Raw genomic sequence first — 13,833 nt, forward strand, 5'->3', positions numbered from 1 at the left:
CTATCAGAGTGTGCGATTAGGCATGAAGAGAATTAGAAATTAGGCATGCAGAAGATCCAAGGTTGTGCCCAATACTTGTGCTTTTTGTTTAAAATTATTTAAAATTCCTTGTTTGTCATGTTTTTAACATTCATTCATTCATTCACTCATCTTCTACCACTTATCCGAACTACCTCGGGTCACGGGGAGCCTGTGCCTATCTCAGGCGTCATCGGGCATCAAGGCAGGATGTGCTAACCTCTAAGCCACCGTGACCTCCCATGTTTTTAACATGGTGCATATTAATACAACACAAGAATATATATATATATATATATATATATCTGATATATAATTATTTGCATTCCTATAGTCTACAGCCTAGAAATAACTCATAACATTTCTTTGAAATAGCAGGGGGGCACAGTGTTTTATCATCAAAGTGAACTAAAACTGAGTCAGGAGTCAAGAGTCAAGAGCTACAGAATACATCATCCTGATTAATTACCAGGGTGAAACACTTCAAATGTGCGCGTGTGTGTCTGTATGTGTCTGTGTGTGTGTGTGTGTGTGTGTGTGTGTGTGTGTGTGCCTGTGTGTACTCACAACCTTGTGATAATCACAGACACTCAACTGTCCTTTTCCTCTCATGTTGCTAATGTGACACACTCATGTCGGTTTCTTCTCTACAACATCAGAAGGATTCAGTCATTTTTCCCCACACAGGCTGCTCATGTACTTGTTCAGTCTCTTGTCCACTCAACACTGGACTACTGCAGCTCACTCTATCAGGTCTACATATGACCACAACACATCTTCTGTAAATGATCCATAATGCAGCTGTGTGACTTGTCTTCAACCTGCCAAAAATTCTCCACACCACCACACTGCTGTGTTCCTCCACTGGCTCCTGTAGCTGAACACATCAGATTTAAACACTGATGATTGTCTACAAAGACAAAAATGGACCATCTCCCTCTTACCTCAAAGCCCTCATCACTCCTCACACTGCACCTCACACCCTCAGATCTACAGCACTGCCCCACTGGTCCCACCATCTCTCAGGGTAAGAGGGAAGTTTACTACAAGACTCTTATCTGTTCTACACCGAGGTGGTGGGATGAACTTCCCCTAGAGGTCCAGACAGCTGAGTCACTGACTGTGAAATACTTCAGTTCTTCATAAAATAGTTCATGAAATAAACAATTTCTTCCTTGTTTGTTGTATGTGTATATTTAAAAAAAAAAAAACTTCAAACAGTGTTTTAGACTCATGGTACCTTAAGTCTGTAACCTAGTGAGCCAGAGTTAATGTATTCAATGAAGTGTGTGTCTGTGTGTGTCTGTGTGTGTGTTTGTGTGTGTGTGTGTTTGTGAGTCTCGCTGTGTGTGTGTCTGTGTGTGTCTCTCTGTGTGTGTGTTTGTGTGTGTTTGTGTGTCTGTGTGTGTCTCTGTGTCTGTGTTTGTGTGTCTGTGTGTGTCTGTGTGTGTCTCTGTGTGTGTATGTTTGTGTGTGTCTGTGTGAGTCTCTGTTTTTGTGTCTGTGTCAGGAATTGGGACTTTTTCCTGCTTGGACATTATGGGGACATTGTTGCAGTTTGTTTCTCTGCCACGTGTCTTTGTATTGTTGTGTCACGTGTACACACACCTGTCACGTGTACACACACCTGTCACGTGTATACACACCTCTGCACACCTGTTCCTTGTGTTTATATGATTGTAACCCTATTTATTCCGGGTGTGTTGCGTCTTTTTTTGCTGAGCCCTTCCTGTTCCTGAACAGTTCCTGTTCCTAGTGTTTCTAGCCCTTTGATATTTTTTCTCTTAATAAACCCCTCTTTAGGTTATCCCAGCATATGGGACTTTTTATCTGTGAAGACGTCCCTTTCCTGACATTCTGTTTTTTTCTTTCTGTGCGTATGTGATTTTTGTGTCTTTATATGTGTGTGTGTGTTTTCTATCTGATTTTTATGTCTCACTCGAGTTGCACACCAATTTCCTTCCTGTTGTAACTGCTGTGTAAAATTTCTACATACCCTGCGCTGCTCACACTCTTCTTTCCTCATCATGGCTAATATTCTTTATGTCTCCCTCCAGCTTGCCCTCCTTCTGTCCTCATTCCCTCTCTCAATGATGGAAAATCCACTTCCTGATATCACAGACCAGCAGTTTATAGAGAGCTGTGTGAATGAACACAACAACGCACGCACCAACGCCAACCCTTCTGCTAGCAACATGCGCTACATGGTAAGAAACACATCTGAGTGATGACATTTCTGTTCCTGTTTCTGGACACGGTCTAAAATAAGAAATAATGACCGATGAGCTGTTTTTATTAATTCGTTATTAACATGTCTTAGTTCATCTGAATCTTGATATAAATTGTAAGCCTTTTGCATTGTGGATAAGCTTGTAAATAGATGTCTTCCAGTAATATGGTGGCCCAGGGCCTAGCTGAGGCAGCGCACACACACACACACACTCTCACTCTCACTCTTACTTTCACTCTCACTTTCATTCTCACACATGGAACGGTGTAGTTTATTGGGCTGAATCCATTCAACATTACAGTCCAGAGCAGGAAGTACATCCTGACAGTTGAGGAAACCAGTCGACAAATGTGACGCTCTAAACTGTATTAGGAAACATGAAACAAAGAAAACTTAAAGGACCAGTGAACTCATACTGATTGTTATAAAAAAATAGGGAAAATTTAATATCCCATGTATCATATAACATAAATATTTCCTATGTAAATGAGTGTGTGTGTGTTTTTGTGTGTGTGTTTGTTTTTGTGTGTGTGTGTGTGTGTGTTTTTGTGTGTGTTTCAGACATGGGATGATGGCCTGGCAGTCCTGGCAAGAGCGTGGGCAAGAAATTGCCTCTTTGAACACAATCCACGAAGAAATCATCCTGTCTTCCCCTCGGTGGGGGAAAACATCTGGGCAGGAACTCCAGGAACCAGGGTTCAGGTCAAATCGATGATTAAGAGCTGGGTTAATGAAGTTCAGCACTATAATTACTACACCTTGGCCTGCACCAACGTCTGTGGCCATTACACACAAGTAATTTCTTCTTCAGCATTTTAGTACTTTAAATAAATTTAATTCATTTCTTAAGTAAAACTTTATCACATGTCCTTACTGTAATGCTCTTATGACAACAGCAAAATGTTTCTTGAACATTGATCAACTGCTCACATTGTCATGGGCAGATTGAACACTAGAGGGTGCTCTGTTCGGGTTTGTATTTATGTTATGTCCTGTGCCATGTGCTCTTGTTTTCATTTTTGTGTTTGCCTCACACCGTCATTTACCCTGTTCCTGCCCCCACATACAAGTTCCTTATGTTTCCCTAAGTACCTCCTCATATATACACCTTATATATATACTGCCTTGTGTTTGCTTTCTGAGTGTCTGTGTCTGTTTAGTTACATCTGCACTTTATCCTTGCATTTGAGTCTGAATTCTGTGGCAAAACTAATTTTGAAGGATAATTAAAATAATTAGGAAGTGTGTGTGAGCATGTGTGTGTTACTACAAGTGTAGATTTCCCTGTTTGACATTTAATGTTTAATTTCATTCAGCTGAAACTTCAGTGAGCCGAAAGCTAATTCTCTGTAGTAGTATATCTAAGTGTAAGAACCTGTAAAGTACAGCTATGGTTAACACTGTACTGGCTTTTTAGATCATTTAAGATAATTTAAGCTAAAATTGCTTATAAGCTTTTTATCATTTGGTAAAATGTCCGAAATTATTATTTAGATTTGCAGATTTGGATAAAAGAGAAATTTTTCACCCCCCTCAAGGTCAAATCTGCTAAATGTTGATTGGAATCAGATGATTCACTGTGGTGACCCCTAACAGGAAATGCCTGAAAGTAAAAGAAGAAGAAATAGAAGATGATCTGTTGATAAATGAAAGGATGAATATTTTTGAAACGCTTTCTTAAAAATTGAAGAATATTTGGTAGAGATTTAATTGAAATAAAACTCCTCACTGTTATGTATGAAATCATGGTGTGTTTGTTCTGTGTGATGTCTGTGATTCATTGCAGGTGGTTTGGGCAACAACCTATAAAGTGGGCTGTGCTGTGATCTTCTGCCCTGACGGGGTCCGACAGACATCTTTCTCACACAGACCAGGAGCCTTGTTTGTGTGTAACTACGCAACAGCGTGAGTTTGAGAAACACACTCGGGGGTCAGGGCATTGGTCAGTGGGGTTGGGGAGTCAGTTATCAAATCATAAACTCTTATTTAGTTCAATTTATTTCATTAACCAGAGAATTGTGAATATTCTTTTATAATAATTCATTAATTGTGTCAGACCACCTTCAGTCATTTCTCACCCATAACAGTTTGTCTGACAATTTTCACTCTGGTTTTAAAACTGCCCATAGCACTGAGTCTGCCCATAGCACTGAGTCTGCTCATAGCACTGAGTCTGCCCATAGCACTGAGTCTGCTCATAGCACGGAGTCTGCCCATAGCACTGAGTCTGCTCTTCTGAGTGCTAAATGATATTTTTCTGGCTACTGACTCTGGAGATTCTGTGGTTCTAGTTTTACTGGATTTATCTGCAGCATTTGATACGGTTGACCACTCTACACTTATCACTAGATTAGAGTCATGGCTGTGGCTGTCAGGCACAGATCTAAAATGCTCTCAGTCATACCTATCAAACATAAAGTATGTAGTTAAACTGGGTGACTTTTCCTCCTTCACTGCCCCTCTGTCTCCACTGCCCCGCCTTCCCTGTTTTCCCTGTATCTGTTACCACTAGGTTCCGTTCTGAGGAAATACAGAGTGTCGTTTCACTTTTTCGCGGACGATACCCAAATCTATTAACCTTTTACAAAAAATGACCCCTCATCCATTACATCCCTTTTATTGTGTTTAGATGAAGTTAAAGCCCAAAACTTTCTGTTTTTAAATGAAGATAAAACCGAGGTGATTGTGTTCGGCCCCACAGAAAGTAAACAGACCACCAAACTTGACCTAGGATGTCTATCTGTCTTTAGATCTCCGCAGGTACGGAATCTGTGTGTTCTCTTAGACGAGTCCTTAAAACCTGATCAACAAGTTTTATCCTCTGTCATTGGATCAAGTTTTTATCAGCTTCGCATTTTAATCAAAAATTAAGCAATTTTTAACTGACAGAACCTTAGAGATGGCAGTACATGCTCTAATCACCTCGCGTCTAGACTACTGTAACTCTATACTGTGGTGTCGCCAAAACTCTAATTAACCCTTTACAATTAGTTCAAAATGCTGCTGCCAGATTTCTTTTAAAAAGCGTAAATGCGATCACATTACCCCTTACATTACCCCTCACATCTACCCCTCTTCTGAGGACTCTTCACTGGTTGTCTATTGAATACAGAATTCATTTTAAAATACATTTATTTGTTTTTAAGTCTATAATCATAATCAAGCTCCTATTTATTTATCTGAATTATTACATCCTTACTCTCCTTCTTCCAGAAGCCTAAGATCAGGCAAACAGAACCTCCTCACTGTTCCCTCTCAATACTTAAGCGTAGAGGGGATCGAGCAGTGATCGGGCCACAGTTTAGGAATGATTTGCCCATAGAGTTAAGATTAACATCCTCTCTGTCCATCTTTAAGTCCCATTTAAAAACATATCTCTTTTCCTTGGCATATCTATAGCTTTCCCTTTCATTTTAATTCCTCTTATTGTTCTTTAATTGTTCTTATTATTGCTTGTTTTAGTGTTTTTGTGTGTATTATTATATTGTTTAATTCTATTTTACTTTCATTATCTCTTGTCTGTCTTAGTATCATTTTTGTGTATTTTTACTAACACTTTACTTTTATTGTACAGCACTTTGGTCAGTCATGTGGCTGTTTTAAAGCTGCTATATAAATAAAGTGAACTTGAACTTGAACTTGATTAATGGTATGAAGGACAATATAAAAATTGAGATTCTGTACAATTCCTGTCTTTTTTAGGAATCAGTGAGATCAGTGAACTGTTATCTATTTGATAAAGATCACACTTCAGAAACTTCCAAATACAGTTGGCTTTAAATCAGAATATAAATATAAAAACCTTAAATAAGATAAAATAAAAAAAAAAGTTGAACTTTTCTCTCCGAGCTGTTTGTGTAATCATTTTATTTTTATTCAAATTCAATTTATTTGTATAGCGCTTTCAAATTGTCTCATAGCAGCTTTACAGATGTAAAGAAACAAAAGAGTAAAATAAATATATATAGAAGAAAAAGAAAAAAGAAAAAGTTTAAAATTTACTTTAAAAATATTAATTTAAAATACTATATCTATCCCTTTTGTCAGCATTTCTTCTGCCATTTTGTCTGTAAACCTCGTATTAATCTTAAAGTAAATCAGATCCTCAGTAGTAAAGGGTTGTGTTTACTTCCCTTCTGCCTCTTCTCTGTTCCTGCATTCACTAAATACACAGTTTTTTAAAGTTTATCTGTGATCACACATTGTGGTACATTTACATACTCTGATTGTTTATATTGACTTCTCATTTCAGCCATGATACAGCGCTTGGCAGTGCTGGGGCTTGAACCCTGATCCTCAGAGCCTTAACCACTTCAGCCACCACTGCCCCAAACTTATTAAACTTATTAGCATACAGTTAATTACCTCAAAGCTCATGTTGCTGTCTCATGGCCATGACAAAGCTAAAGTAATTCAATAGATAACATTTGTTTAATGAAAGTTTAGTGATTTGAAAAAGCTTCTCGAGTTAAATGCTAAAGCCGATAAAGCTGAGCTTAAGCACCTGTGTTCTCTTCATCTAGAGGAAATTATCCTCGAACTCCTCCGTATAAAGATGGACCAGCATGCAGTGGGTGTGGAGGAGAGAAGTGTTACAACAAGCTCTGTCGTAAGTGTGTCATTTTATTTACAAGTTTAGTAATAAACAGTGCAGAGTTTCAGACCATCAGTAACATTTAGCACATTTTTTACAGAAAACTCGACCCGAGACGCTGCAATATGTAAGACTTCATTTAAACACTTTCTATCTCTGTGTGTGTGTGTGTGTGTGTGTGTGGTGTGTGTGTGCATGTGTGTGTGTGTTTGTGTGTGTATGTGTGTGTTTGTGTGTGTGCATGTGTGTGTGTGTTTGTGTGTGTGTGTTTGTGTGTGTGTGTGTGTGTTTGTGTGTGTGTTTGTGTGTGTGTGTATGTGTGTGTTTGTGTGTGTGTGTGTTTGTGTGTGTGTGTGTTTGTGTGTGTGTGTTTGTGTGTGTGTGTGTTTGTGTGTGTGTGTGTTTGTGTGTGCGTGTATGTGTGTGCGTGTGTGTGTTTGTGTGTGTGTGTATGTGTGTGTGTGTTTGTGTGTGTGTGTGTTTGTGTGTGTGTATGTGTGTGTGTGTGTGTGTTTTTGAGAGAGAGATACTTGGTTCACTTGTAAGTTTAAAGACAATGTACATTAAATAAAGTCTAACTATGACATCATAACTAAAAGAGAGCATTAGAAGGTGACAGACACGAGAGCTGAAGTGTTCATATCTTCTGGTTCTAGTTAGGACTCTAGCTGCTGTGTTCTGGACTAACTGGAGCTTGTTTATGCTCCTACTGTAACATCCAGACAGTAAAGTATTACAATAATCCAACCTAGAGGTAACAAATGCATGAACTAGTGTTTCTTCATCATATAATGACATCATATTTCTTATCTTAGCAATATTTCTGAGATGAAAGAAGGCGACCCTTGTGATATTATTTATGTGAGCTTCAAATAAGAGACCGATATCAATTCAATTCAATTCAAGACTGACTCAATTCAGACTCAATTCAATTCAAGTTTATTTGTACAGCGCTTTTAACAACTGACATTGTCTCAAAGCGGCTTTACAGAACATAAACATAGAACAAAAGGTTATTATAAAGAATAATAAAGATTAATAGAATAGAAACTTCAAGATTAGATATATTTAGTTCACAGTGTGTTTGTATTTATCCCCACTGAACAAGTCTGAGGTGACTCAGGTGACTGTGGGGAGGAAAAACTCCCTTAGATGGTAAAGGAAGAAACCTTGAGAGGAACCAGACTCAAAGGGGAACCTCATCCTCATCTGGGTGACACTGGGGGTGTGATTATAAATATACAGTCTGATAAATGTTGTGTTGATGTAAAAGATCTATTTTACTCCTGCACATGAAATAGGATCAAGAAAAATAACATGATTAATGGTGTCAAAACTGCACTAAGATCAAGTAATACTAGCAAAGAGACACAACCCTGATCAGAGACCAGTAACAGATCATTTACCACTTTAACCAGCGCTCTCTGTCCCACCCCCCACCCCTATTGTGTAGATAATAACTGGCAGCCGGACTGGGATCCTGCTCTGCATGAGTGTGGTGTGTTCTGTAAAGCCGTGTTGATCATCAGGCCTATGGCGTTGTTGTCAATTTTTGTAAGTGTGTATGTAATTCAACGCCATTGTACAAATATGTTTGCTTACATAAACTAACACACACAATATTTAACCGTGTCCACGATAGCTTTAAATCTGTTCATGTTTATTTCCTCTGAATGCTCTGAATTCATAGTTCACCAAAGCTTTGTTGTGTAGTTATTGTTAATTCATAGCTTTGTTGTGTAGTATGTGAAATAAACACCATTCTCATCCAGTCGTTATATCTTTTGTCTTCTTCTGCCTAACTGTGGGTGAAGCTACAGGTAATCAGTCCTCTAAACCTTCTGATAAACTCCTCTCATTCCCTGCTGTAGAGATACAAAGGTTCCATTAACCTGACTTGGTTTTCAGTGACATCAGATGTTCAGGATGCACAAAAGGACAAAGCTTCTGTTTCAGGGAAAATTAAGTCACCACAGTACAAACTACGGTGGCCCGGGAAGTGCAAAACAAATGAACAAATCCCAAAACACATTAACAAGTCAGACAACCCGGAAGAGGTTGGTATAGTTTGTGAATGGAAACTTCATCGGACGAGACACCTTTCATTCACCTGTATATCTTTAATGACAGGTGTCTTGTCCAATGATCGGTAAGTTTCCATTCACAAACTATACCTACCTCTTCAGGGTTGTCTGAATCGGTGCATGAAACACATTAACAAATCAGAAAACACATTAACAAATGAGAAAACACATTAACAAATCAGAAAACAAATTAACAAATCAGAAAACACATTAACAAATCAGAAAACAAATTAACAAATCAGAAAACAAATTAACAAATCAGAAAAAACATTAATAAATCAGAAAACACATTAACAAATCAGAAAACAAATTAACAAATCAGAAAACAAATTAACAAATCAGAAAACACAACGACATTTCAGACAACCCGGAAGAGGTTGGTATAGTTTGTGATTGGACAAGACACCTGTCACTCAAGGTATACATGAAGTTCAACAGTCTGCCGCAGGGAAAAGTTGGAATGGATGGATGGACTGGATTACTGTGGATTAATTCTGTTATTTTCTTATATTTAAACGGAGAACTTTACACATTACACATAAGATTCCATACCTGTATATCTTGAGTGACAGGTGTCTTGTCCAATGATCGGTAAGTTTGCATTCAAAAACGATACACTACCGTTTCTGGGTTGTCTGACTTGTTTTGGGATTTGTTAATGTGTTTTGGGATTTGTTCATTTGTTTTGGGATTTGTTAATTTGTTTTGGGATTTGTTAATTTGTTTTGGGATTTGTTAATTTGTTTTCGGATTTGTTAATGTGTTTTGGGATTTGTTAATGTGTTTTGGGATTTGTTAATTTGTTTTGGGATTTGTTAATTTGTTTTGGGATTTGTTAATGTGTTTTGGGATTTGTTAATTTGTTTTCAGATTTGTTAATTTGTTTTCGGATTTGTTAATTTGTTTTCGGATTTGTTAATGTGTTTTCGGATTTGTTAATTTGTTTTGCACTTCTCGGCCACCGTAACAAACAGTACATCCACAGCAACAAGTCATGAGAAAGACACAAATATTAATGTTCACAAATTCTGCTGCTTCAGTTTTTATGATGGTTCAGTTTTCAGTCATCAGATAAATTGTAATTAATTGCAAAATCTCTCTTTGTCATTAAAATTAAGTTAATCCCAGAAAACCATTTTCACTGCATTTCAGCTCTGCAACAAAAATGGCATCTGACATCATATCAGTGATTCTCTTATTAACACAGGTGAATGTTGACCAGGACAAAACTGGACTTCACCCAGTCATGCTGATTAGGTTACAATACCAGACTGGAAACTTTTAAAGGAGGTGGTGCTTAAAATCATTGTTCTTCCTTTGATTACCATGGTAACCTGTAAGGTGACACCTGAAGTCATCATCACTTTGTACAAAAAGAGATTCACAGGAGAGGACATTGCTGATGGGAAGCTTGTATCTAAAATAAGAGTTTATCAGATCAGAACTGAACAGAGGTCCAACACCCAGGACCTTCTCCTAAGGTTGGTTCAGCTGTGGGTTCGGGGCACCACCAGTGTAGAGCTTACTCAGGAAGGGCAGCAGGCAGGTGTGAGTGCATTTGCATGTACAGTGAGGTGAAGACTTTTGGAGGATGTCCTGGACAGATCATTTAAACACCCTAATCCTGGTGAGGAGACTTGATCCCACTGAGAACTTGTGGTCAATCCTCAAGACGAAAGTGAACAAAAATCCTACAGTGGGCCAGAAGATCACCGACAGCATGCCAGGGTAAATTACAGAGATCTACTGAAAATATCGACTTTGCCTAAACGTAATGTAATTGTCATGAAAAGCCTGACACTTTAGTTTGTAATTATACTTCAGTATTCCAGAGTAACATCTGAAAAAAGATGTAAAAATGTTACGTCATTCTCAAAACTTCACCATGGCCGTACACATCTACAGGGTGTGACTGACAGAAGAAGCTCAGAAAGCACAAAGGCTTCTACTCAACACTACACATGAACCTGAGCATAAACATGGGCTTCATTACACTCCTGTGTGTGACTGTGTGTGTCTGTACACTCCTGTCTGTGACTGTACACTCCTGTGTGTGTCTGTACACTCCTGTCTGTGACTGTACACTCCTGTGTGTGTCTGTACACTCCTGTCTGTGACTGTACACTCCTGTGTATGTCTGTACACTCCTGTGTGTGACTGTACACTCCTGTCTGTGACTGTGTGTGTCTGTACACTCCTGTCTGTGACTGTACACTCCTGTCTGTGACTGTACACTCCTGTGTGTGTCTGTACACTCCTGTGTGTGACTGTACACTCCTGTGTGTGTCTGTACACTCCTGTCTGTGACTGTACACTCCTGTGTGTGTCTGTGTGTGTCTGTACACTCCTGTGTGTGTCTGTACACTCCTGTGTGTGTCTGTACACTCCTCTGTGTCTGTACACGACTGTGTGTGTCTGTGTGTGTCTGTACACTCCTGTATGTGACTGTACACTCCTGTGTGTGTCTGTGTGTGTCTGTACAATCCTGTGTGTGTCTGTACACTCCTTTGTGTGTCTGTACACTCCTGTGTGTGACTGTACACTCCTGTATGTGCCTGTACACTCCTGTGTGTGACTGTACACTCCTGTGTGTCTGTACACTCCTGTGTGTGACTGTGTGTGTCTGTACACTCCTGTATGTGACTGTACACTCCTGTGTGTGACTGTACACTCCTGTGTGTGTCTGTACACTCCTGTGTGTGACTGTGTGTGTCTGTACACTCCTGTATGTGACTGTACACTCCTGTGTGTGTCTGTACACTCCTGTGTGTGTCTGTACACTCCTGTGTGTGTCTGTACACTCCTGTGTGTGACTGTGTGTGTCTGTACACTCCTGTGTGTGTCTGTACACTCCTGTGTGTCTGTACATTCCTGTGTGTCTGTACACTCCTGTGTGTGACTGTACACTCCTGTGTGTGTCTGTACACTCCTGTGTGTGAGACTGTGTGTCTGTACAATCCTGTGTGTGACTGTGTGTCTGTACACTCCTGTGTGTGACTGTATACTCCTGTGTGTGACTGTGTGTCTGTACACTCCTGTGTGTGACTGTGTGTGACTGTACACTCCTGTGTGTGACTGTGTGTGTCTGTACACTCCTGTGTGTGTCTGTACAATCCTGTGTTTGACTGTACACTCCTGTGTGTGACTGTGTGTGTCTGTACACTCCTGTGTGTGTCTGTACACTCCTGTGTGTGACTGTGTGTGTCTGTACACTCCTGTGTGTTTGTACACGACTGTGTGAGTCTGTGTCTGTACACTCCTGTGTGTCTGTACACTCCTGTGTGTGACTGTGTGTCTGTACATTCCTGTGTGTGACTGTGTGTGTCTGTACACTCCTGTGTGTGTCTGTACACTCCTGTATGTGACTGTACACTCCTGCGTGTCTGTACACTCCTGTGTGTGACTGTACACTCCTATGTGTGTCTGTACACTCCTGTGTGTGACTGTGTGTCTGTACACTCCTGTGTGTGACTGTACACTCCTGTATGTGACTGTACACTTATGTGTGTGTCTGTACACTCCTGTGTGACTGTACACTCCTGTGTGTGACTGTACACTCCTGTGTGTGACTGTGTGTCTGTACACTCCTGTGTGTGACTGTACACTCCTGTGTGTGACTGTGTCTGTACACTCCTGTGTGTCTGTACACTCCTGTATGTGACTGTACACTCCTGTGTGTCTGTACACTCCTGTGTGTGAATGTACACTCCTGTGTGTCTGTACACTCCTGTATGTGACTGTACACTCCTGTGTGACTGTACACTCCTGTGTGTGAATGTACACTCCTGTGTGTCTGTACACTCCTGTATGTGACTGTACACTCCTGTGTGTCTGTACACTCCTATGTGTGTCTGTACACTCCTGTGTGACTGTGTGTGTCTGTACACTCCTGTGTGTGACTGTGTGTGTCTGTACAATCCTGTGTGTGTCTGTACACTCCTGTGTGTCTGTACACTCCTGTGTGTGTCTGTACACTCCTGTGTGTGACTGTACACTCCTGTGTGTCTGTACACTCCTGTGTGTGACTGTGTGTGTCTGTACACTCCTGTATGTGACTGTACACTCCTGTGTGTGACTGTACACTCCTGTGTGTGACTGTGTGTCTGTACACTCCTGTATGTGACTGTACACTCCTGTGTGTGACTGTGTGTGTCTGTACACTCCTGTATGTGCCTGTACACTCCTGTGTGTGACTGTACACTCCTGTGTGTGTCTGTACACTCCTGTGTGTTACTGTGTGTGTCTGTACACTCCTGTATGTGACTGTACACTCCTGTGTGTCTGTACACTCCTGTGTGTGACTGTGTGTGTCTGTACACTCCTGTGTGTGACTGTACACTCCTGTGTGTGACTGTGTGTGACTGTACACTCCTGTGTGTGACTGTGTGTGTCTGTACACTCCTGTGTGTGTCTGTACAATCCTGTGTTTGACTGTACACTCCTGTGTGTGTCTGTACACTCCTGTGTGTGTCTGTACACTCCTGTGTGTGACTGTGTGTGTCTGTACACTCCTGTGTGTTTGTACACGACTGTGTGAGTCTGTGTCTGTACACTCCTGTGTGTGTCTGTACATTCCTGTGTGTGACTGTGTGTGTCTGTACACTCCTGTATGTGTCTGTACACTCCTGTGTGTGACTGTACACTCCTGTATGTGACTGTACACTTATGTGTGTGTCTGTACACTCCTGTGTGACTGTACACTCCTGTGTGTGACTGTGTGTCTGTACACTCCTGTGTGTGACTGTACACTCCTGTGTGTCTGTACACTCCTGTATGTGACTGTACACTCCTGTGTGTCTGTACACTCCTGTGTGTGACAGTACACTCCTGTATGTGACTGTACACTCCTATGTGTGTCTGTACACTCCTGTGTGACTGTGTGTGTCTGTACACTCCTGTGTGTGACT

At 40.4% G+C, this 13,833-nt stretch overlaps 1 protein-coding gene across 1 annotated transcript; it reads left to right on the forward strand.

Annotated features, from left to right (window-relative positions):
- Nucleotides 1-1,942: 1,942 nt before the first annotated feature.
- Nucleotides 1,943-8,613, forward strand: LOC132859405 (GLIPR1-like protein 1). The gene is made up of 6 exons (XM_060890161.1): nt 1,943-2,225; nt 2,810-3,043; nt 4,035-4,153; nt 6,772-6,857; nt 6,943-6,969; nt 8,296-8,613. Exons 1-6 carry the CDS (start codon nt 2,046-2,048, stop codon nt 8,451-8,453), a joined length of 804 nt encoding a protein of 267 aa, XP_060746144.1. The 5' UTR covers nt 1,943-2,045; the 3' UTR covers nt 8,454-8,613.
- Nucleotides 8,614-13,833: the final 5,220 nt, after the last annotated feature.

This window comes from Tachysurus vachellii, chromosome 16 (assembly GCF_030014155.1).
Source record: "Tachysurus vachellii isolate PV-2020 chromosome 16, HZAU_Pvac_v1, whole genome shotgun sequence".
Classification (NCBI taxonomy): domain Eukaryota; kingdom Metazoa; phylum Chordata; class Actinopteri; order Siluriformes; family Bagridae; genus Tachysurus; species Tachysurus vachellii.

What these genes read in the sequence shown, in the direction of transcription:
- LOC132859405 (XM_060890161.1), top strand. Translation starts at nt 2,046, where the DNA reads ATGGCTAATATTCTTTATGTCTCCCTCCAGCTTGCCCTCCTTCTGTCC. An exon ending in CTAGCAACATGCGCTACATG is followed by an intron (nt 2,226 to 2,809) that starts GTAAGAAACACA and finishes TGTGTGTTTCAG; the next exon opens with ACATGGGATGATGGCCTGGC. An exon ending in TCTGTGGCCATTACACACAA is followed by an intron (nt 3,044 to 4,034) that starts GTAATTTCTTCT and finishes GATTCATTGCAG; the next exon opens with GTGGTTTGGGCAACAACCTA.